Source organism: Pithys albifrons, chromosome 18 (genome assembly GCF_047495875.1).
Source record: "Pithys albifrons albifrons isolate INPA30051 chromosome 18, PitAlb_v1, whole genome shotgun sequence".
NCBI lineage: Eukaryota > Metazoa > Chordata > Aves > Passeriformes > Thamnophilidae > Pithys > Pithys albifrons.
The window spans coordinates 4,440,941-4,465,596 of record NC_092475.1 but is presented as its reverse complement, the minus strand read 5'-3'; the positions used below and the strand labels follow the sequence as shown (position 1 = coordinate 4,465,596).

At 45.2% G+C, this 24,656-nt stretch overlaps 1 protein-coding gene across 1 annotated transcript in view; it reads left to right on the top strand.

The window, feature by feature from the left end:
• CDH4 (cadherin 4) overlaps positions 1 to 20,799 on the top strand; it is a 428,425-nt gene extending 407,626 nt beyond the window's left edge. The window contains exons 10-16 of the mRNA XM_071572618.1: positions 2,837 to 3,090; positions 6,274 to 6,416; positions 10,643 to 10,876; positions 11,918 to 12,151; positions 16,306 to 16,445; positions 18,387 to 18,551; positions 19,962 to 20,799. Of these exons, the coding sequence (XP_071428719.1) occupies positions 2,837 to 3,090; positions 6,274 to 6,416; positions 10,643 to 10,876; positions 11,918 to 12,151; positions 16,306 to 16,445; positions 18,387 to 18,551; positions 19,962 to 20,168 (1,377 nt within the window). The 3' untranslated portion in view covers positions 20,169 to 20,799. The remainder of the gene's footprint in view (positions 1 to 2,836; positions 3,091 to 6,273; positions 6,417 to 10,642; positions 10,877 to 11,917; positions 12,152 to 16,305; positions 16,446 to 18,386; positions 18,552 to 19,961) is intronic.
• The last annotated feature ends 3,857 nt before the right edge of the window (positions 20,800 to 24,656 follow it).

Sequence of the window (24,656 nt, the reverse complement as noted above, 5' to 3'; positions counted from 1 at the left end):
AGATGATCCTCATGAGGCCCATTTTGCAGCTGCCCTCAGCAAAACCTCATCTACAGCTCCAGTCTGATCACCACAAGTGTAACATTTCCCTTTTCTGTTCTTGCCTTTCCAAACCATTTCCATAACTGTGAAAGACCCTAATCTTCAAAGAAAGCCTTGATCAAGGGGAGAGAGAAACTTCCCACTCAGATGAGACACCGCAGAGTCTGAAGACAATCTCCCAGAGCAGCAGTGACTGCCCTGTGGCAGCCAGCTAAGTAAAATGTTATTACAAACTCTGCATGGATCAGAGCTGTGAATTTCTAATGGAGACGCTGCCGAAGCTTCAGTTTTTATTTGTCTCAACTATAACATCAGGCAAATTTGTTCACTTCAGTTAAAAGTACCTTGAGAAAAGGAGGACACATGGCAAGCGCTCGGCATCACTGCTGCATCCTGGTTGGAGATTCTCATGAAGGAGGAGGATGTGCAGCATCTCCAGGGGGAAATTTCACAGCCACTCAACCCAGATCACATACCAAACATCCAAAAAGGGGTATCTGCAAAAGTGCTGCTTTTTCATTTCATGTCAAAAGCTTCTTGGACATGGAGGTAAAAAGAAGGCCACAGTCCAACACGTTCCCAATGCAGTGACTCCGTGGGCTTTTTCAGGATCCTGTTGTCGTAGAATCAAAGAATCATTTTGGTTGGGAAATGCTTTTAAGGTAATCAAGTCCAGCTGTTCACCTAGCAATGCTAAGTCCACCATGTCCATAAAAGCACATCAGATGACCAATATGCAGCATTTTCAGTGAGAGGCAGGAGGCTGGAAGGGGTCAGCACTGTGTGCAGTGCTCTGTGTGCCATTATCCTCAGAGGAAAGCAGTTTTGGGGAGCAGAAGTATGAACTGTTCTGGTAGAATTGCTTATTATGGTGTGAAAGAAGTTCTGCCTTAGGACTGGACTGTGTCTTCCTCAAAGGGCTGCTCTCCCACAGGGGTCAATAGCACAAACACTGCCAAGACAGCCCAGGCTCTTGATTTTACCTTATTTTTTTCAACAAAACTGTGTGAAATAGGACTCAGATGGGCATAGAAGAGGGGGAGGCAGATCAACTTTGTCTTGCAGACTGAAATGTGGTGGACACTCTACCACCATGTGCCAGCACATGACACTTATGCCTCTTGAGCAGCCTGTGAGATGGGTGGTCCCAGTCTAACCCTGCTTCCCACATGGCTTTTCTGCAGCCCTGGACTTGTTGCTCCCAGAAGAGAGAGGGAGAAGCTGAGTAAACAGCTCTACGTTTTGGGGAGGAAAAAACTACTGCCTTGCATCTGGCCACATCCTTGCAGAGGTGTGTGTGGTCAGTGTGTCCTGAGCATCACCAACGGAGAGTATCCCACATTATTCTCCATGGAATTGCTCAGCTCCCTGTGAGCCCCCGTGGGGAGGGAGGTGCAGAGTGGCTGTGGGCAGGTTAGCAAACAAGCCATAATTAAAAAAAAATATTGAAGGAAAAAAATTTGAGGGGTGTGGAAAGAAATTGAGGAAATACATTAGTCAAATTGTTTCAAGGCCTTGAATAGAGTTTAACTGGGAACTTCTACGATGCATCATTTTTGAATGCAGTACAAGTCTGTGAGTCAGTGCAGGTGGGTGTACTGGGAATCTTTATGCTTCCTTTTATTTATTAAATGTTGGCCCTGCCTGTCAGGAAACCGTTTAGCAATGGGAACATTTGCACTTCAATCGAATAGAGATTCCGCTGGTTTACCTTTTGCCCCTGAAATTTGTTTCTCTCGTGTAGCCTCCTATGATTTGATTTCTCTCCTGACAATAGTGGGTATTAAACAGGACATGGCAGCCAGATCTTGCTGATGTAAATCAGCCCAGCCCTGCCGAAGTCAGTGGTGTTTTACACCGGGAGTGTTCGCTCTGCAGACTCAGCGCTGGAGAAGGTATTAGCGAGAGTGGTTGCGCTTCTAAATTTATAAATCACAGCAAAGCATTTTTTAACAAGCAGAGGTGTGATCCTGCATAACTCAAGCCTCCCTGGCAGATGATTAGCAACTTCCCTCATAATAATTAGTGGGATGGTTTAGAAATTATTATTATTATACTGGGTTCAGTCAGTCGTGCCAGCACAGGCTTTTCACTCCGTCTGGCTCCTGAGACACATCCTCTTCATACGTGTGTTGAGAAGAGATCTGTGGCCTCCCAATAGCAATACTGAGCTTTGGGAGTGTGCAGGCAACCTCAGGGAACTGTGAGGCCCCTTACAGGAGGACAGAGGTCCCATTGGAATGACCACCTACTTAACCAGACCAGGCATTTTTCCTGGCAGCTCCCCCTTTGCTTATAAACACATTTAAGAGGGAAAATAAAGAGCCCTTCAGGCTCATGAGTCCACATAGACCATCTTAGTTACAGAGTCAGCAGTTCTCAGTGCTAATAGCACTGCTAAGCACCTGTCCCATCCCTCTTAACAGGCTCCACCTGTTGCATTAGAGCAGCCCTGGCTGGGTTTGTTCATTTGGTGTTCCACTCTCACAGAAAGGCTCACTTTTAAAAGCCATTTAGCACTGGAACGAAAAACAGGGCAAATCCTCCCTGCTGTTTGCAATTTTTCCTTTGTGGATTTTTTTTTTAACTTTTTGACTCTACAAACACTGGAAGGCCAAATCCTCCAATGGATTGAAGCTGGTCTGGATTTGCACCTTCAAAAGAACTGAGCTCAGGAGGAAACAAGGTGAGGCTATGACTTTGATATCATCTGCCATCTAATCTTGCAGCTTTCAGCCAGAAGGTAGAACTCATTTTTTGCTTGGCTCTATACTTGCTTGTTTGTTTGTTTTAGGCAGTCGATTATGAGATGAACAGAGCTTTCATGCTGACAGTGATGGTATCAAACCAAGCTCCTCTGGCCAGTGGCATCCAGATGTCCTTCCAGTCAACAGCAGGAGTCACCATTTCAGTCACAGATGTCAACGAAGCGCCGTATTTCCCAACAAACCACAAGTTAATCAGGCTGGAGGAAGGGGTGCCGACGGGAACAGTCCTGACGACATTTTCGGCGGTGGATCCCGATCGCTTCATGCAGCAGGCAGTAAGGTGGGACACCGGGCAGCCAAGGCAGCTCCCACACAGGCAGGGGGTGCAGCTGCAGAAGTTTGGGGAGCCAAGCAGCTGAAAGTTAATTTCCAAACTAACTGATGTGATATGAATAAAATGCTTGGCAGGAACTGGGACATGCTGTTGAATTCTTGCGGAGTGTTCTGCAAGCTTGTAAACGCACAATCCTGCCCCCTCCATGTAAACCAGACTCTGAGCAGCTGTGTCTGGGAGGGCAGAGTTGGATCCCATGTTACTGGCAAGCTGTGGGCCAGATCACACCTTCAAACGAAGCAGATGATAACAAGAGACTCCTGAGTTGTTATAAGGGTTGTATCCAGTGTTTTGTCTCTGCCTTGTCCAGGATGCTCTGACTTGTGTTGTTTATGCACTTCATAAACACAGAGGTGTAGAAAAAGGCAGTTCTGTTATTTGTTTTACAGGTGGGGAAACTAAGGCTTAGGAAGGGCTAGGTCTGGATTTTCAAAGGGTTACAAACAGCTACTGGGCAAGCTTTTAAGATGTTATATAGTTCAGTATTGCCTGAGCAGTCAAACGCCCATTCACAGGCCACTGGCACTTGGTCTGTATCTCACTAATGCTCCCCAGCAGCCCTTCCCTGCTCCCAGTAAGTGCCTTTTCTTCTGACCTTCCCTTTCTCTCCAAACCAGCTGCCAAACACAACCTCCTCCTTAGCTGCTTTCCTTATGAAAGGGTTTCAGCTGGCAACATTTTAGCCTTGTACAAGTCAGATGTTTGACCCAAGCAATTTAAGAGCATTTTTAGTCCATGCTGTGACCAAGAGGGTGTCACTTACCCTGTTTTGTCCCACCTGGCCAGACTGGGGACTGAATCCACAGTCCAGGACCATGACTCGCACGCCTTCCCACTGAGAAATAATTGGCAGAAGAAAAGTGTGTGTGAAAATGAGAGTCCTTGTGACACTTTCACAACTATTTCAGCTCCGTGTGTGCAGATGGGAAATGCATTTCCTGTTTTTATATACTTCTACATCCTTAGAAATTGGTTTCTTTTTCACTCCCAGCCTGTAAGGACTGCAGCACTCTTGGCAAAACCTGAGTATACAATGTGACCACAGCTGAGGCCACTTAAACTTACATCAGTTGTGACATTTTGTGTCAGGAACAGTTTGAAATATTTCACCTGGCACAGAGCTGTCTGGTCTAGAAAATGATAGTTTATTCACTGCCTTATCTTGTTGTCTTTAGACAGGTATTGCGACTTTGGAGGAGAGAGACCATCCTAACTAACAAGCCCATTTTTCTTATGTTCTTTTTGAAATATTGGCCTTTGAAGGGTCTTTATTTCCCTGATGTCTGTACCAAGGCTGGTTTTCAGAGGAGAGAGCAGCTCGTTTCTGATTGAGTGCTCCCTCTAACATGGAGGTGGGTGATCTGTAATCCAAACGAGCACCTGCTGTCCCTGTCATTGCAGTGTAGGGTCTTGTAAGACTTTCTGTGAGTATGAACAGCCAGTTACTTGAATTGTTTCTTTCCTAGGGCTTTCAGGACACACATTTTGTGTATTCACCACCGCTTCATTTCCAAACCCCAGTACAATCTCTCTCCCTTTGCATCAGGACATCCTATGCCCAGGCTTTGCAAGAAGCTGTGGGGTATTTTTGAGGTCCTGTCTCTGGGAGCTGTGCAAAGGATATTTTATTTTTTACTTCGCAGTTGGCATTGGTGAATTAGAAAAAAACATACCCAAAAAGCTAAGCCTACAGATCCATGATAGGCACTCTGTGGAGCTCATCCAGCTGCTGGAGCCTTGCATACAATTTTCAGTCTCTCTCTAAATAGTCTTTGATGAAATAGAGGTTTTACAAATAGAAGATAAGGAAGCAGGAGAATGTCCAGTGAGGCACAGCTTGGCATGGCCACTGTCACACCTCAAGTTATCCTCATTAGCCACAGATACATTCACAAAGCCAGCTTTGAAGCTGGATCCCTGGTCATTTAGCAGAGAAAGGGCAAGAGCCTCACAGCAGTGATATTAAAACAAAATTAAAACATCCCAAAGAGTCCAGCTCCATGAAATGCAATTCTTTCCTTTGGCAGGGGCTTGTGCAGCTGTGTGTTGCTTTTCTGCTCACATGGATTGATGCAGATCAAGTTTCCATATGAATTTCTGCTTCAAACAGCTCATTTTTGGAAAGGGATATTGACCAGAAGCCTGTAGTCCTTTCACCTCTGTATCCAAGTACCAAAAATTATATAAACTATTAGCAGGTCTGAGTTACCCATGAAATAAGCTCAGCTTTTGTTTTCTTATTTCAGTCATTTATGACTCGGCTATTTATTAGCTTCCAGTTGGATAGTTATGGTCTATCTCGGTTCAAACTGTACAAAACTGAGAGGTAGAAATCAAGAGCAAGGATTAATAGAATCAAGAAAAAAAGCAAGAAAGGTGAACAGAACATACTGATCTGGAGAATATGGAGAAAGTTTACCCCAAACAAACCATGCAGTACATAAATAGATATGGGCTATGAGTTGACTGAGCAGTTGGGAGGCCACTCAGGCATTGAGTCCTTCCAGCCCTGGGGATACTGAGGACTGCCAAGGGAATTCCTTGTTGCTGCTCTCTTCAAACCTCCCACATGCATAGGATCATCTTCTCTGCTCTTTCAGGAACATAGGAAGCTGTTTCACCCTTGAGTCCACACCTTAATACAGGTAATTGGGGATGCAATTTTGATACAAAAGAGTGGTCTGAAAGCTTTCATTCTTCCAATGTCGTATTCCCAAACTGTTTATAGGCAGAAAACAGGAATATCCTTGACTTTAAAGCAATACCTATTTTAGGAAGAGCAAGATCAGGAAAAGGAGAGCACATTTATTGAGGCATACAAATACAATGGTCATTGCAGACCCCATTTCTCCTTGGCTGCAGAAACCTCAGGCTATGACCACTCCTAACACCAGGAAACTGGCCTGTAAGTGGCACATAGTGGAAAGAAAAACCTTTAAAATGAAGGAAATTGAATAATTGTAAAGGTCCAAAACCAGATACTCAATTAGGCATTGTGTTTGTCAACAAAACCAGTTATCCAAAGGTCCTTTGAATCACAGGTCAGGAGCCCAGAAAAACCGTATTTCAAGCAATATTAAGGGTATGTCAGTGAAAAGACTGCCATGTATTTATTTCCTTTCTCTGTAGATACTCTAAGCTGTCAGATCCTGCAAACTGGCTGAACATTAATGCCACAAATGGTCAGATCACTACTGCTGCTGTCCTTGATCGAGAGTCAGACTACATTAAGAATAATGTCTACGAGGCCACATTCTTGGCGGCTGACAACGGTGAGCCCAGGCTTCACATTGTTCATGCTTCAATAAGACTCTAATGTGATGCATTAAGAGAAATGATGCCCTGACAGAGTTGTCAGTATAAGTTATCTTTTTCCCAGGTTTTTATGGTCAAAAATGTGAAAGTGGGATGGGAAATTGCTGGAGTAAATTAAATGTGCACACTATACAGAGAGTGTTATTAAGGGAAAGGGAGGACAAATGGAAAATCGATTTGGGGAGTTCAGTGTAGCAGTGTAGCCTGGACTTAAAAAATGTCAAAGGGATGTGCTCTCCAAGGGCTGCTGAGCACACTGGGCCTGGTGAGCATCCCAAAGGCACTGATCAGAGTGCTCAGGAAGCCTTGCATCAGGAAATCAGAAATAATTGTAAAGGAATGGCAAGGGGGTATTATAAGCCCACCTGTTGAACTGTGTGTCTGTCGATTATAGAGCTAATCCCTTTTAGGGTGCTGCCATTCTTGAAATGTGCAGCCATCATCAGATCACCTGGCTGCTGGTGTGCTTCATTACCAGAGCTATCGAGGCCAGTCAGTGTCTTCTCTCTTGGAGAAGTCCTGTCAAGGGTTGCTCTTTTTTGTTCATTAAAGATCACTCAGTGCTTTTGGCCAAATTAGCACTAAGGACCTCAGCACTGGCCTCTCTGAAGGACAAGCGACCCATTGCTGCTGTCCTGTATTTTTCTTCCTAATTCTGATCAGGAGGAGTTGATGAATTTTGCTAACCAAATCTAAATGTGGCCATGCTGGTATTTCATTCATCAGTTCCTCCAGCTGGAAAAGGCTCTGTCAAGGCTTGGGAGTTTCCCAGGGCAAGGAGAGGGCCTTTGTCCCCCTCTCCCACCCTTGCCTTCCCACTGCAGGATGCTGAGCACTCACTCAAACCAGAGCCATCCTTCAGCAGCACATTTAAGTATGGGGTTGGTTGTGAGCACCTTTGTATACTGCTTGAACTCTGCAGGTGCTGTCAGGGCAGTGTTTGTGTTAGATCTTGTCATCCCTCAGGCTGGAGTTGCCATGGCCATTATGAGCGGATATGGTGGTGCTTGCAGGACTAATGAAAACTTCTCCCTCTGGGATACAGTGCTTCTGTCATTGCATCCCAGGTCACGAAGGTGAGGGAAACTCATGGAAGAGTTTCAATCCTGAGGAGCTGTAGCAAGAAGCACATTTTGCCCCTTTTTTTTGCCACGAATGGTAAGACTGGTCCCATGGCCCCATCCTGAGCTTCCCCTCCATGAAGGCAGCCAGGACAGTGAAATACAAAATATTCTTGAGGGGGTATAGCAGTCTTCATCTGCAAGAGACACAGGGCACAACAGGTCAAATAAGGTGGTCAAGACTCTTCATAAAATCAGTGGTAGACCTTGAACCCATCAGCCAAATCCTCAGCATCTGACCTTGCAAATCCCAGGCACTTAGTAAGATGTGATGTGGAGTTAACCCCTATCCTTGGATTCAGTGCTGATGCTGCAGTGCATTGGCACTTCCACATCCATCCATCATTCAGCAGCTCAGAAAGTGAGAGCCTAGATAAATCTCTTTATTCTGAAAAATTAATCTATCACTGGTATATTGCAGCCATTAAAATGCACATAAAGCAATACCTTATTTAAAATTCTGTCTAGAGTGCTTAGGATAACAGCTAAAGCTTCATCTAGGCTAGTAGACTATTTCCACATTTCTCGCAAGTTCCAGGTTCTCTGGCATCGTGTACTCATCAAAGAAAGAATTTGGGTCAAGGGTTTTGGTGGGGATTTTTCTTTCTTTCTTGAAGAAGCAGCAGTGTCTTCTTTCCTTCAAGTTCTTTTTGCTGTTCTCAGTACTTGATAAAGAAAAAGTTTAGCCAAATACTCTTTGGACATCTTCTCTTTCTCTCCCTGGGCTACAGTGCAAAGGCACTCACTTTAAGAAAAGTCTTGGCTGAAACGTCAGAGGGTAAAAGGGGAATCCTAATCAGCAGAACAGTTTTAACCTGGTTTCCCAGGAGAGAGAGTCTCTTGGATCACACTCTGTCTACACAAGTGTGGAGCCTGGCAGCATTTGAACTCTTCAGCCAATTTCAGCCAATCTCACAATCAAACTGAGAACTTAAATATCTCATATTCCAACAGGTTTCATGAAATAGGGAGCTGAGTTGTAGAGAGATTCTCTGTGTCTGAATGAAGGAGTGTCCTGCCCCTTCCTCACTATCAGAGCACCCCAAGGGTGCTCACCTTTGGGGCCCAGTACTGTAGGGAAACAGGCTGAGTGCATATTCCTGCTTTTCTGCACTCAGTGACAGGAAGATGCTGGTCAGCCACAGGCAGAGCTTACTTCATTTCAGTTGTGATTTGACAGGACAGTGGCCCAAGTTCCTTAGCAATTTTTGCACAAGCAGGATGGGAGTGACTCCTGCTTGCAGCTGACTGTGAAAACCTTGGATTACACCTTTCTGCAGAATGTAGACTCTGGCACTGTGGAAAAGGCACTGAAGGAGAATGCAACAGTTAAATGCAGATGTAGAGGTTGTATATTCCTCTGTCTTTTGTCATTAGTATTTCAATCTTAGTTTCAGGGAGTGGATCAGCTTCTCCACTGGAGTCAGTGATGCTATGGTAGCCCTCATTTCAAGCATAAAATCAAAGGTTCTTTCTTTTTATATCAATACCTGCTCTATCTGCATCCTTGCTCTCTCCACATAAGACAACTGACATGCGAAGTGTTCCATGGTTCCACTTGACTATTTAAAAAATTGTTTACTTTTCATTTCTCCTGAAACTGCCCCAAAACTGCACTCAGGAATACAAAGAAACAAAAAAAAAAAAACAGGACACAGAGCCCAACAATACTCAATAGCCCAACAAAACTGCATTTGTATGTGCAGCAATTGCAGGTTATTTCAGCCACGTGCCAGTTAGTGCCTCTCAGGACTGAGGGTTTGTGTTCAATCTATCTCAGAGGTTACAGTGGGGGCCTTGCTTTTATCCCAGAAGATATTCTGGGTAATGTGAAAGCACTAAAATCACTTTGCTTCATCCTAAAAGTCAGTTTTTATGTTCAGCCCCAGTATCCTGATGGTCTCTCCAGAACCTTTCAAGGCTGATCAAAAGACATTGTTTTGGAGGGTAAGCACCTACCCTGTGCTTACTAGATGAAAGGATGAGATCAGTGATTGAAGAACTTATGTAGGAACAATGAAAGAAGGATTTCTAGGGCTCCTTCAGAATTTTCAAGGCTCCCTTGAGACATGGAGAAAGAAATGTAGGAAGGAAAAATTGTGGAAGCTTTATATTCACCACTGGGAGGAAGAGCCAGGACTGAAAATACAAACTTAAAAAATAATTGTTGAAACAATGCTTCCTGAAAAAGGAGACAGGCAGTGAGCAGGCCAGCATGGAGCTGCCAGATAAATGTGCAGGGAGAGAAATGAAAAATCCTGAGCTATTTCTGTGAAGGCTGTTCTCTCCTGTCAGGACAGGTATTACTTTGTGTAACTGGTCATTAGTCAGACAAATTTGGCTCTCCATCAAGAAGGGGCTGTAGGACCAGGACTGCTGTGCTGCAGAATCCCTTCTGGTTGGGACAGATATAGAGAGGATGAGGAACTGTATATTGGGACATCAGCTGCTCCCAGGGGTTAGTGGCATCACACAGAGTGTTTGGTGATGGTTGGCTCATACCATGGGCTTCCAGCAAGGACCTTTCACCACTAAAGCTGGGGCTGGATGTGGGATGTGCTGGAGAGTTGGATTTTCTTTTTAGCAGTGTAGTGGTCTGCAAATGTGAAACTGGCCAGCGAGTGCTACAGTAAATGCTGACCAATGGATTACACTACTTAGGACTTCTGCCCCTCCAAGTCCTCTCCTTTCTCTTGTCAGCTATCTTTCTAATGTTTTTATTTCTTCAAAACAGCCATTACCAAGATTTGCAGGAGCAGCCTGGCATCACCTGCTTGTACGTTTAGCTTGACTGAGGACATTGCTGTAGGGTACAGATCTGCAGAACTCAACCTCCATGTTCTGCAGGAGTGAAAAACAACATTAGGAGGCTCAGGGAAGTTTTAATAATGCCTCATAAAGCAAGGAACCATGAAAGTGCAGTATGTCCCTACTAAGGTCCAAGGAGGGAAGGTGAATGTCGTGGTTTATTGAAATGGGAGGGCAGAGAGGGGGCTGGTCTGCAGTGTTATCAATCCCACGGCTGCTGGTGTGACGGTGGTGGCCCACGTTTGGCTCTGCAGGTATCCCCCCCGCCAGCGGCACCGGCACTCTGCAGATCTACCTGATCGACATCAACGACAACGCGCCCGAGCTGCTGCCAAAGGAGGCGCAGATCTGTGAGAAGCCAAACCTCAATGTCATCAACATCACAGCCGCGGACGCTGACATCGATCCAAACGTCGGGCCCTTCGTCTTCGAGCTGCCAAGTGTGCCATCTGCGGTGAGGAAGAACTGGACCATAACACGGCTGAATGGTAAATGGGGCAGGCAATCCCGAGGACATTTGGGCTCTCATCCACTAATGAGGCCACATGTGGTTTTTCAACTTACAAACTTGCCTACCTTTTTTATCCGATTTTTATTTTTTAAAGCACATTATGGCTGACATTATAGACAAGATAGTTAATCAGAAATGATTTGTATCAGACCTGCAGCATAACTCTAAGAGCCTTGGCACTTGGCTTTTTTTAATACAGTTCATAATTATGAACAGTTATCAGTGGTGAAGAGAGTATAAATCATCCATAATGGCCAAGGGGAAAAAAGCTATTATCAGTCTTCCTTATGTTCCTCCAGTGTAATTGTCATAAGCCACAATCAGGATCAATGTTCATTTCTCTGACCATAATTGCATAAAGGCAGCCTTTTAATTTACCATGAAACCAGGAGGGCTAGGTAAGTGTGAAGATTACCAGTATGTGAAGGATTTTTATATTGCAGCATGCAACCACAAATGGCCCTAATTACTCTGCTTATCGGGAGTTTCAGCAGAGGATGGAAAATGTCATGGAGTTGTGGGCTGGTTTTGGCTTCAAAGTTGATCTTTCTTGCTGAGGTCTGGCAAAGGATGCCAGACCAGCTTGTGCCCTCGCAGCTCAGGGCTCAATCCCTGTATCAGAATGGAATTACCTGGATAAGCCTGTAATCAATGGGCAGTGGGCTTCCCAAAAATCCCAAGGTGAGAGGGTGGGTGAATACAGGGCCTGCACAGTGACCAGAGGCAGCCCAGCCTCAGGGAGCATTATCCATGCATCTATTCAATGCCATTTTGAACACGTGCAACTGAATTTGCAAATGGCATTGAGGTAGGTTAGTGCAGCAGTGAAAACACAGCATTTTGCAAAGCACAGTCTGGTTGTTGGCCAGACTGTAAAGGCAGAAGTCTGAAGCTGTCTGCCTGGGTGTGTTGTTCAGAACCTCTTCTTCAGGACTGCTGTAGCAGAAGAGCCTGCCAAAATGTGGCTGCAAGGCTCTACCAGTGTCTGTCATGGGTCTGTCTGTCTTGGCCTCTCCAGGTGATTATGCCCAGCTCAGTTTGCGAATCATGTACCTGGAGGCGGGTGTGTATGATGTGCCCATCATCGTGACGGACTCAGGAAACCCCCCATTGTACAACACATCTGTCATCAAGGTGAAGGTGTGTCCGTGCGACGAGAACGGCGACTGCACCACCATCGGGGCGGTGGCTGCTGCAGGGCTGGGCACAGGGGCCATCATTGCCATCTTGATCTGCATCATTATCTTACTGAGTAAGTACCACAGGGGCTGGCATAGAATCACAGAATGGATTGGGTTGGAAGGGACCTTAAAGATCGTCTTGCTTCAGCTCCCCTGCCATGGGCAGGGACACCTACTAACCCAGGTTGCTCCGAAACCTCATCCAACCTGACCTTGAACACTTCCAGGGATGGGGCAGCCACAGCTTCTCAGTTCGACCTGTGCTAGTGCTTCCCACCCTCACAGTATGAATTACTTTCTAATATCTAATCTAAATCTACCCTCCTCCTTGTTTCCCAGCCTGTCCCCTGTTCTGTTCCTATTCTTCAATTTCCATGTAAGCTCCATGCAGAGGACAAATCCCTGAGTTTGGGCTGTGGGGGTGGTTTACACGTCTGCATTCAAACCTCCTACACTGCAGCATCAGCAAAATGAGCTCTACTTGTGTCAGACTTGTCTTTCTAAGACTTACAGTAGCCTTATAAACTTGGCTATACCTGACAGCAACTTGCAGGTAGTGAGTGTGATAGGATCCTCCACATTTTACAGGAAAAGGTGAAAGGCTAGTCCAAAATCCTGTGGCAGACTCCACCATAGTTCTCAGGTCCCTGACTGGCAGTGGATATACTGGTTCCCAGTACCAGATGCACTCGTTTATGAGAGTCTGGCTAGTCCCTTGCAGAGCCAGTGCATAACTGTGGTTTTCTGGTTGTTCCAAGGAAAAGAATGGTAGGTATTCCCATTGCAGTAAAATTACCTCAGACTGAAGAATCCTGGAGGATTGTGAGTGTTTTTAAAGGAAGGATCCCCAGTTTGTTTGGAGCAATGGAGGGCTGGGGGTGCCTCACAGAGACGGAGTGGCCTTTCCTTTGCTCAGGGCAAAACTGTCCCTTTTGCCCAGCAATGCTGTCAGTCCTGAGCATTACCAATAACCATGTGTGCACACACTTAAAAATAAAAATGATATCATTATAACTTCAAGCAGGAGTTGGCACAGTAGGAATAGATAAAAATGAGAGCTGAAATGTACAGTGAGGTAAATATTCATCAAGAAACACAGGATGAATCCATGAGACTCTCATTAAAGCTAATAGGAGTTATGGTGCTAAATCCCATTTAATATTTACCCCCAATGTGTTTAAACAGAGAGCAGACAGAGCAACGTATGCTACAAATGTCACCTAATGGGGACATGATATGGTACATTAAGAGAATGGGTCATCCTTGGGGAAACATCCACCCTTCTGGACCAGTGATGGGAATGTAATCAATATACTGGATCAGGCTGGAGAGTGAGCAAGAAATAGGGTGTTTGTGCAGACCCCTCTCCTCACCCAGCCCCCTCAAGCCCATCCCTGTGCCCAGCCCATTCCTATCCTTCATTGGGTGTGGGGTCCCAGTAGCAAAATGCTTTGACTGCTCCCCTCAGTGGAGGGGGGGTTGTGGTGAATTCACTGCAGGTACATGCCCAGATGAAGACATGGTGTCTGTCAGCCCCACCATCCTCAGTACACTGGGGAGTGCAGCTGTGCTGGGGCCCCTGGGCTCAACATGGAGCCACAGTGGTGATTAAACACAGGTCTTCTTGCTACTCTTGTATAAATCCAGTGCTAAAATACAATTTAAAACAGTTGAAAATCCTATTGACTGAAATTAACTTCAGCTGAAGGACATTTGATTTAAGAGATTCCTCTTTCCATTTTCAGAGACATTATCCCATTTTAAATTACGGGTTTTATTACAAAAGCTTATTTTTACATTCATTGTAATTCTAATTGACTTTTTTTTATCTTCAAGAACTGCAAAGCACTGTATCAGTGATGAAAAATGTAATTTGCAAGGAGCAGTTTTACAGTTCCATCCTTCCAGTATTTGCCTCCTTTCTATCTGTTTCATATTGTGACCTCTAAACAAAAGCCTAAAGAAAGGCAGGTGCAGGATTTTTTTGTGCTATTTGTCCATTTTAGAGTCAGCAGGTCAAAGTTTGATGACTTTAAAAGGAAGAAGCAGCAAGGGGACAGATCCAAGATTGCTCCTGTGAAGGAAGTTCCTGCCTTTACCTTTCTCTAAGGGGTTTTTTCTTCTTCTTGCTACCTGATGTATTAGCTGCACAAATAACACATTTAGAAGAGCAATGCAGTAAAAAATTGTGAAGGGTGAAGACAATAGATTTCAAGGAAAACTACATGCAGAGTGAAAATGGGTCTAACAGCAGTAATAGCACTTCCCATTCTGCAGAGTGAATAAAAGGAAGGAGAGTGCACTACATCCACCATTGACACTTTGAAGGTCTTTTTTTTTTTCCAAGGTAGCTGTAAAGGCATTAATGGCACAGTTTTTTCCACAAGTGCATAGAAAAGTATCATTAAAAAAAAAAAAGAGAAATAAAAAGATAAACCCTGGTAAGCATTATAATATTGTCTTTGTGGACCAGTCAGGTATCTTGTTGTGAGAGACTTGAAAAGGAACAACGAGAAAAGGACTTCAATAGTCTGCTAAATAGCTGAGGTTTTATTCTGTAGATAAGAGTTACATTTTCTTTCCTATTCTCTTTTGCGCCTTGAATTGATTTGGAGTAAGGCTTAAAGAAATGCTGAACTATCTGGAAACAATTCTGCTGGCTGGCAGGCAGGGATGGCAGCCAGTTGGCACACAAGGGCAGTAATTAGCTGTCCGGTCCTTTGCCGCTCACTTCACTGAGTTCCTGTTGGGCATAAACACTTTGGTGCTGGGAGGAAGAACTCATATCCTCCTAACCACCTCTTCCTGTGGAGGGGCTGCAAGCTGGTCTGCCCAGCCCTTTCCCCAGGGTCTGGTCTCAGATAAAAACCACAAACTTTGGGCTCTCTCATCCTGCCTGGGTTTGCTTGTGTTGGCTGCCTTGGTTTGGCACAGTTGAGAGTTGACCTGGGTGAAATGAGCCTGGCCCACACGTTTCCACCTCCACCATCCATCTATTGCTTCCTCCTCCTGGAGACTGGCACCTTTGCTGCTTGTTGTGGGGCTTGTGTGGAAAACAGAGGGGAAAGCAGACAGTGGGAGGTGTAACCACATCAGCTGTCCAGGCCTAACTACATTTTAATTACATTACTTGCAGCTACTGAGTACGAGAATGAAAACAAAGGTATTAACAAGTTCTTGAAGAAGACTTATGCCTTATGTTAATGGAGACTTAAGTTTCCATATTGACTTCCATGCAGTAATTCCCAGGGAGCACAGCCCCTGGGCTGTGGGTGGCCCTTTGGAGGGTGAGATTGTGGAGCAGTGAGCCAGTGTTCCCTGTGGGTAAAGCTGTTTAAGAAGGGAAGAATTTCTCCTGATTCAAGAACTGTACATCTCTCCCTGTTACTGTACTGAGAGAGCTTAGCCAAGCCTGGCATGCTAATGCTGATGCCTGAGGAGCTTGGCTGTGTGCTACCAGATTTGCTCTCCCTTGTTCTGCAAAGCTATCCCTGCTTTCTGGAAGGATTTCAGATGATCTGAGATCTCCTTTGCAAGTCAATGGCCAAATGCATGTGCTGATGTCCTGACTAATGTGAGCTGGGAAGTCTAAAGAGCCTCTCTCATGGACCAAAGAAGAATATGAGGGAATCTAAATTGGATTACAGGAGCCAATGTTGTGTGGCCTCCCCAGACCAGTCTTGCTTGGACTACTGCAGACAACAGCAAAGTGACTGTCACAATCAGGGCTCCTGACCTAAATGGGCTGAACTTGTGTCAAGCTGCTGGAACTGCCCCTCATGTACAGGTGTTTGGTATCCATACCATTTCCTTCTCTGCAGCTCTCTTCCCTCTGTCTTTATTTTATAACCCTAAATAAAATAAAGGTGGAAATTTATTCCTAAAAATTCAGGATTTAGATCACATATTTTCAGAAAGCTGCAGTTTTCACGCTTTCTGTTTTCTTTTCCTTTGATTGTGTGTCTTACTCCTGATAAACATCATCTCAATCAGCGTTGGTGACCGATCTTAAAGAAATGTTTGCAGTAGAAGCCTGTCACAGTATTTACACCTCTCACTGATGTCTCCTTTAAAAATCAGAACATGCAATATAATAACATTTTATTCCTCCTACCAGCAGCCAATGAGGTTCTCCATAGTGGATGAGGGCAGATGAGATGTTAGGACACTCCAGCCTGGCCTGTGCCACGGCAGGTCCCAGCTCACCCACCTTTCCCCATTGCAGCCATGGTTCTGCTCTTCGTGGTGTGGATGAAGCGCCGCGAGAAGGAGCGTCACACGAAGCAGCTCCTGATTGACCCCGAGGACGACGTCAGGGACAACATCCTGAAGTACGATGAAGAAGGAGGTGGAGAGGAAGACCAGGTGAGAGGAGCCTGTGGGTTGTGGCCAAGGAGCAGCTGTGCAATCTATACTTTCAAAAAGGCACAAACCACATTATTTTCACTGCAGCACATGCAATGGGTTGCGTTCCCCTTTTTTATGACCAGGCACCTTTATTGGCTTGCCTCGTGTGATGTGGATGTTGGTGAGAGCCAACAGGTCCAGGAGATTCAGTATGTCATGGGGACACCTTCCTGTGCAAGCAGGACCATTCTAGGAGGCTGGTGCCACATTGTGGTGGTGTATCCAGTTCCCCCCACTCTTTCACAACACACATGGATTTTTCTACCCCCTGGGCAGCTTCCCAGGGAAGGACTATAAATCCATCCATTGACACTCATGTTCAAACACTATTTTCATTATTTCAGTCATTGAAAATGTGTTCTTTACCATTCCCCATCACAGACCTTCATAAAACCAGCCAGCAGCTACCACCCTCCCCAGCCCTGTGGCTGCAGGCTCTTGGCTTGGCTTGCTTGAGCCTTGAGCTTCTGTGGGTTTTCCCTGCATTTACTTAATCATCTGTAATGTGCCTTTAATTTCTTTTAATTTCTGGCCGTGGTTCGTGAGAAATGTCTAAAGAGATTTGGGGATTTGCTCTTTCCCCACGAAGCACACAGTGGCAAAGCTTTGCTGGGTGACAGAGCCCTGAGCCACAAACAGGCTGCCTGAACACGTCAGCTTTGCTGCGGTGCTGCTTCTTACAGACACTGAGGCTGATGTTGCATGAAAACTTCCCCAGCCTGCACTCCTGGGATGTGCTTTTCCACTGCTATGGATCCCTTCCCCCAGCTAACAGAGCAAAGTTTGGTCACTCATGTTTAAGTCGCTGGTTTTTCACTCCTACCTAATGCAAGTAAAGAGCCTGGGACACTCTCAAATCTGATGGTCATGCAAACTTTGTGATTCCACATCATATAATGGCTTTGTTCTTGCATGTTGAATTGGACTGCATAGTTCAGGGTCAGTGTCTGGGGCTGGTGCTTAAGGAGCCCACAAAACCCCTGCAGCACATCCTGCCATGGGGGTCCCAGTGGCACCTGAAGATGAGAGGGTGAGCCTGGTGAGAGCTGCTATGACAAGCTAAGGCAGGGACTTACCCAAAACTTGAGAAGTTCTTATTCCACAGAAAAATCCTCACAATTAGCAATTCTTTTTTTCATGTCACTGTCAAGTTATTTATAAATATTGCTCCTGGAGATTCAGTCATCCTTGTCTGAGCACAAGGATAGTTTTACCAGCAGAACAAAGTACAGTTAGAAGCATTCCAACCAGCTGAAGTATCTGGTTTCAGGCAACTACACCGTAGGCTTAAATATTTTAGAAAGGATTCGTTAAAAATAACAGCAAAGGAAGAACAGCAAAACACCATTACCTACATGAATTCATTTTTAATGAAATATTACCTGGTTCTCATTCTGTGATAGAAACCTATTCTGTTGGGATTTTTCACAAGCAAAAAGAACATAATTACTTTGAAAGGTCTACATGCATAAATGCAATATAGATTTTAATGTTTTTGCTTCTGCAGAAATGTAATTGCAATAATATGTCTACCAACACTGTGTCTCTACATTATATTATGTATTTCATCAAAAAGTTATGGGTACACCTCTGCACATGCAAGCAAAAGCCAGGTTTTTATCCTAAATATTTAGATGCTGTGGGAAGTATTCAGAAAATATTTAAATACTTGATTTAACTTTTGTTATAAGATACACTGTAGGAGGTCAATTTTGTGAGCTACTCTAGGTCAGGTTCATCTGTAATTTAGATAGAGATGCTGCATACCTGGGGATAAGATTTGCCATCAAACTTCAGCTGAAACAGAATTACACCTCTCGACTTGTTTGCACATTGGGTGAGTAGATGATCTGAATAAAAAGCTCTTGGTTTCACACTGTGCCTTCCCATTTGTCACAGGATTATGATTTAAGCCAGCTCCAGCAGCCAGAGACCATGGAACACGTGCTGAACAAGACACCTGGTGTCAGAAGGGTGGATGAAAGACCTATTGGTGCTGAACCACAGTATCCTATAAGACCAGTAATCCCACATCCAGGGGATATTGGTGATTTTATTAATGAGGTATGTTCTGTAGGGTGTCCTGTGTCATATCTTAAAAGCTTGAGCAGCTAAAGTCAGGTTTCTCTGACTGCATGGACCAAGGGATGCTATTTCTCACACCAGAAGTCTGATGCAAACCAGGGGAAAGATTGGCATGAGGAAAGGATGCAGGACTTGGCTTAATAAAGGCAATGAACCTGTAAAATCCAAACAGGAAGCAAAAAGCCCAAGATTTCTGCCTTGTAGATATCACAAACACCACATTTTTCAGCACCCAGGCAGAATGAGCCATTTGTGGCTCCTGGATTTGTAATTATTTCAGCAGTCTGTGCCTTCCTCGTAAGCTCTGCTTGGTGTAAAGCCTCAAAGAGTTTGCAGCACAGAGAGACTCATCTCAGATCAGAGAGGGTTTCTTTATTTTATGTTAGATTACTGCTCCCTTTATCTGCTTGTACAAATATCTGTCCATTTGGTATTTCTTATCTCATTTTTAGTTTTGAGCGATTGAGTGGTTACAAACCAATCAATGCATTATTTCCTCCGAGACAAAGCACACCATCCATTTCCTAAGCCAGAAAAATAAATGTTACAGCTATTTAATTCTATTATTACATGCATTTCCTGCTGTGCTTTTTCTCATTTTCATCATTAAACCCCTTTCTTCCTTTGTTCCTGCCCATCCTTCACTCACATTTACACACATCCACGCTCGTGAAGACTCATTCTTACGCACATCCCAACTCTTTTCACAGCAGAGAAACCAGCTCCATCTCTCCACACTGAGTCTGAGGGTTCTGAAGGTGGGAGCGTGGAACATTTTGCTTTATTGCAGGTCTATTCCACCAGGCTTCTCCTGATGCTGGGCTGCAGCAAAGCAATTCTTTTTCTCCATATCCTGAGGCCATTTCCATGGCCTGCCTACTCTGCTGCCCACAACGCACAGGAGCAGCATTGCTACCCAAACCTCTGCTCAAGATTTCACACCCCATGTCTGTCCTGATTGCAGAATTTTGCTAGGAGTGACTTTTTTGTTTTCCTAAAGGAATGAAAATCATCAGAATTATAATAATGGTGGGAGAGGAAGGGTCCTATTGCTTCTTTTATTGGCCAAGCTGGAAATCTCAACAGGCAACCCCAGAAAGGACCCATTGGCCAGAGCAGAAAGCTTTCCAAATCCAAAGCTAGATGGTTGAAAATAGCATCCCTCCCACTCTGTTCAAGTGTTTCAGAGGCACTGGGAGTTCCTGGGTTTTCTGCCAAGGGCAGCTGGCAGGGCTGGACTTGGAGGTGCATCTGGGATGCTCATTTTCTCACCATCCTCTTTTAGCTTCACTGCAGGGATCCCAACCATCACACCATCCCCAAACACCCTTCCTTAGCACCACAAATCCCCGTGGTGGGTATTAACACCATGTGTTTGCCCCCACCCAGGGCCTGCGTGCAGCAGACAATGACCCTACAGCCCCCCCATATGACTCCCTGCTGGTCTTTGACTACGAGGGCAGCGGCTCCACCGCCGGCTCCGTCAGCTCCCTCAACTCCTCCAGCTCCGGGGACCAGGACTACGACTACCTGAACGACTGGGGGCCCAGGTTCAAGAAACTGGCAGACATGTACGGGGGAGGCGAGGAAGATTAAACTGACCTCATCTTATTTAAAAAAAAAAAATTAAAAAAAATTAAAAAAAAGAAGACGAAAAAAATTTAGGAGAAAAATAAAAACCCACAGACGACAACGTTAACAAAAAGAGCCGATGCAGGAGCAAGAACTGTACAGATGTGGCAGCTTTTTTAATTAATATCCCCTGCTGACTGTATTGTTATTTTTAGTGGTGTTATAGGAGGTTTCTTTTTTTTTTCCTTTTCTTTTTCCTTTCCATTTTTTTTTCTTAGAATATTGAGCTGTCTCGCATGAACACTTGTCTCTGCTGCAGGTTTCTTTTTGTTGTTTTGGTTTTAATGTCAGCTGGGATATTGCTCGTTTACCTGCTTTATGACTAAAGAGAGTGAAAGGCACTCTGTCTTAACTTGAATTTCTTAGAACAGAAGCACTGTTTTTAAAATATATATATATATATATATTTGAAAGTGCCTTTTGGTGCATGTGTCAGATTCCCTTCAATCTCAGGAGTGATGAAACAAACATACAACCATCCTGGGCAGCACTCCCTGTGACCCTAAGCCAGTTCTAGCTGGGAAGGTGTTAACAAAAAGGAACTGTGGAGATTTTTTTCTTTTTTGCCTTTTTTTTTTTTAAGGGGCTGACTCATTCTGGGGTGGAAGAGAATGGGGGGGAGGGGGGAAGATGTTCTGAGTCAAAATCTTAACAGCCATCTTTAAGCCTCAGCAGGTGGTGAACTAGTCATCATGTTGTATATAATTCAGTGTTATCAGATGCAAAATACTGACCAGGGCTCTGTCAGCCCCTGGTCACACTCAATGTAGCTGCATAGAACTATAGCATTGATAAAGCCTTTGGTTATTGCAACAGAAATCTCCAACAGCCCTTGCCTAAACCCTACAAAGTAAATCGTGACATGACCAAAGGCCCATCTGTTTGTTTTTATGCTATCGCCGTGTTTTGGCTCCCACGACCTCTCGAGGGATGGACACACCAGTGGGTGAGGTGGTGGTGCCCCACATCCCCGAGGATGCCAACAGTGGTGCTGCTCCCCTGGGGTGAGGCAGGGTCTGTGTGGCGGCTCCGCTCGAGGCCGAGGAGGTGTGAAGGACAGGGACAGGTTATCCACACTTTTGCCATCCGTAAGTATGGAGTTAGTCCAGTACCACATCAATGCCTTGGAGCATTAGTAGCCAAAGCTCAACAACATCATGTAACTCAGCTAATGTGTGTCCTTTCTATTCGATGGGTAGGCGCTGCTATCTGTAGTAAATGTGTTTTTTTGGAGAAGAAGTGCAACAAGGGCCTGTTAAGTATCTTGTGGTTAATATGCTCAAGCATTGCCAAGTAAGCAAGAGGTTTTGCAGCATCCAGGCATAATTCAACATCAGTATTATAAATGGTAGCAAACTACCTAGTTTATATGTAGGGTCAGTTTAACCAATAACAAATAGTTATTAGCTTTTTTTATTACATTTTTCCTTTACTGATTTGGACTAGTGGGTTTATGTCTAATGTTTGTAAAATGATTTAGACTGCATGGATGTGTAATATAAACCACATTTAATGGATTATGAGCCACTTAATTAATGTGCTATGAAATCTTGGATTTACCTGTGTTTTATATTCTGCAGACGATTTTGCAGTGGGTTCGCTAAAACTTGTAAAAGTGCTTAGATATATTTTCATTTAAATCCAAGAATGTGCACAGTATTGGAAGGTGATTATCCAGGGGATAATCATGCTTTTTTGATATCTCTATTAATTCTCAAGTTGAATGCTAAGAGTTAAAGGGGGGGCGGGGGGAGCGAGCGCGTGCACACGAGAGCGAGAATGAGAGGGCGAGAGCTTGCGGTGATGAGTGGGCACCTTTCAGAGGGTATACTGGGCTGCAAGATCGTCTCTATAGATTTTTGAAATGCTCCTAGTGCATTTTATATTTCATTGTATCATATTTTCTATAAAATGCAATTTCTGTAAATTAATGAGCATTTGAAATGTGTCTTGTATGAAGTGGAATGTGGTAAAAGTCTGCCCGAGGGGACTCCGGTGTTACTGGTATGTTATTAACCACAACGGATGCGATCTTTCTTTCTGTCTTGGTCAGTCAGTTGGTCAGTCAGTGGGTCAGTTTGTCTTTCACGGCTTGGAGAACAAACTCACTCTCACCCAACTTTCCTGAGGAAACTGGAAGGCAATGGCTTGGACCTCAGGAGAGGGACAGCACCAATGGCAGCAGCAAGACAAGGATGTCACACCACAGGCATGGGCTGGCAGCACCTGTCTTGGCTGGGATGAGGGACAGGGCCTGGCAAACTGCCAGCACCTGACACTTTTCCAGATTCTTGTTCTGTAGTTGTGAGCTTAATCATCTTGTGTGACCACCATGAAAGTCTTTGCTTCTGCCATGTGCTGTCCCACTCCTCCTGGCCACTCCTGGCAAACCTCACAGCCCCTGCCCCCAGCAGCCTGGCACAGAGGCTGCATGGCCCCACCACCTCTGCTCTTTAGCCATGGCACTCTGGATTCTTCCCCTTTTCTTTTGGAAAAGCCACAGGCTGGAGTATTTCACCATCTGCAGAAGCTGCCCGGGCACAGCAGCAGTGAATAATAAAAATGCCCTTGGTGTTTTGTGCTGCCTATGGGCGCGTTGTGCCCATCACTGTAACCTCACCACCAGCACAGGAGAAGGATCAGCTTGAGGGCCAGGTGATGCCAGTGGGTTGTTGCCACTCCCTGCCAGCTCTGCGCAGCTCCTGGGATGCTCATGCGGATCCTGCAATGCCAGCCAGGTCTCTGCTGTAAGCCGTGCCCTGCAATCCACCTGGCACTGCTTACCTGGGAGCAGCAGCAAAATCCCTGCTGCAGAGCGCTTGGTGCTGTGGCTGTGGCTGGGCTGATGGATTTCAGGGAGGGAAGGGGCTGGCAGCGGTGTGGGACAGGGGCTGTGGGGCATTGGCAGCTCACACGGTCCAGGGGATGTGCCATGCGGTGGAAGGAGCCGTTGTCAGACTTCAGCTTGTCTAAACATTTCAGGTTTTCAAGAACGTTTATGCAACCTAAGTCAAACAAAACTGCTTGAGTGATTAAACACAAACCAACCTGTTTCCATTGGAGACTTTTTAAATCAGCGGATATTTTTTCTGCAGCATTTGCAGTCCAGCTGTTCCAACCCCACAAGCCTATAAATCACACCGACCAGTTTATTGTGTTTTGACCCAGATCTGCTCGGTCTCCCTCTGCAGAATCTCCTCCTCCTCTTCCTCCTCATCTTCCCTTCCCCTTCCTCCTTTTCCTCCCTGCTGTAAAACCGAGTTTTACAGCCCCACAAGGAGCAGCAGTGTCAGGCCCCTTTCCTTGCAGTGGGACCAGCAGAAGGTAAGGAAGGGGCACATCCAGCAGTGAAAACAGATCACTTTTTACAAACCTTTTTGCTTGTTAATGTTACTGATTGTTTGTAACCCAGCTAAGAAAACTTACATTAATCCAAGGGGTCCCATTGAGAAGGTGACTGTGCCATCACTCTGGCCCAGTCTGATCCTCATGGATGTGACACGGTGTTGCCAGTTGCAGCAGGAGATGACTGACTTGCAAGGAGCTGGGGTGAGCAAACAACAACTTCAGCTGGTGTAGAGTTGTTTATTCTTCCAGGCCACAGGTGGTCCGTGCCCTGAGACCAGAGTCCTCGTTCCCTGACTAATCTAAACTAAAGCATTAAACTAATTAAAGAAGTGGTCCCCACTTCACACACCACAAGGCGATGGGGAAGGACTTGCTTTCAGGCAGGTGGAGGGGAGCCTGTCCCTGAAACACCACTGTCCCTGTTACCCTGTACCCTGTAGCACTGCCAGATCACACCACTGCAGCTCTCCCTGCTCTCCGAGGGATGGGGACACTGAGTTCCCAGGACACTGGGGCATGCCAGATGCCTCCAGTGTCCTGCCTACCTCCTAAAGTTGAGGATTGCACATCCCCAAGCCAGCGACTGTAGAGGTCCAATGTCAGTGCTGTATCCACAGCCACCTCTGACAGAGCATGACCCACAGCCCTGGTGGTCTGTTTATCATGTAGCCTAATAACTTGGAGAGGCATCCAGTCATGGAAATGCTTTGCAAGGCAGGGAGGAGATTCAGCAGGTAATTCATGACAGTAAATAGGCAAGTCTGTTCTAGGTGTCCTACATGCTAGTCATAGCTTTGCTTCTGGTTTTCCATTTTCTTTTCCATTTTTTCCTCCTTCTTTGTTGGACCAGGCAATGCCATTTTGGGTTATATGGCAGTGAGGGGGAGTTCTCTCCCTGTGGGTTTTTAGGGGACAGTCAGATCCAAATCCAGCCCCCAGGAGTAAGTGGGACTTTGGAGGTGGCTGAATCACCTGGAACTGCTTCACATAAGGTAGATGCTTGGGCATTGGAGAATAGTAATGGACAGTGCAGTCTGTACTACACAATATGCCAAGATTGCAACTTTTCTTACTCAAAAAAAAAACCAAACACCCAACATATTA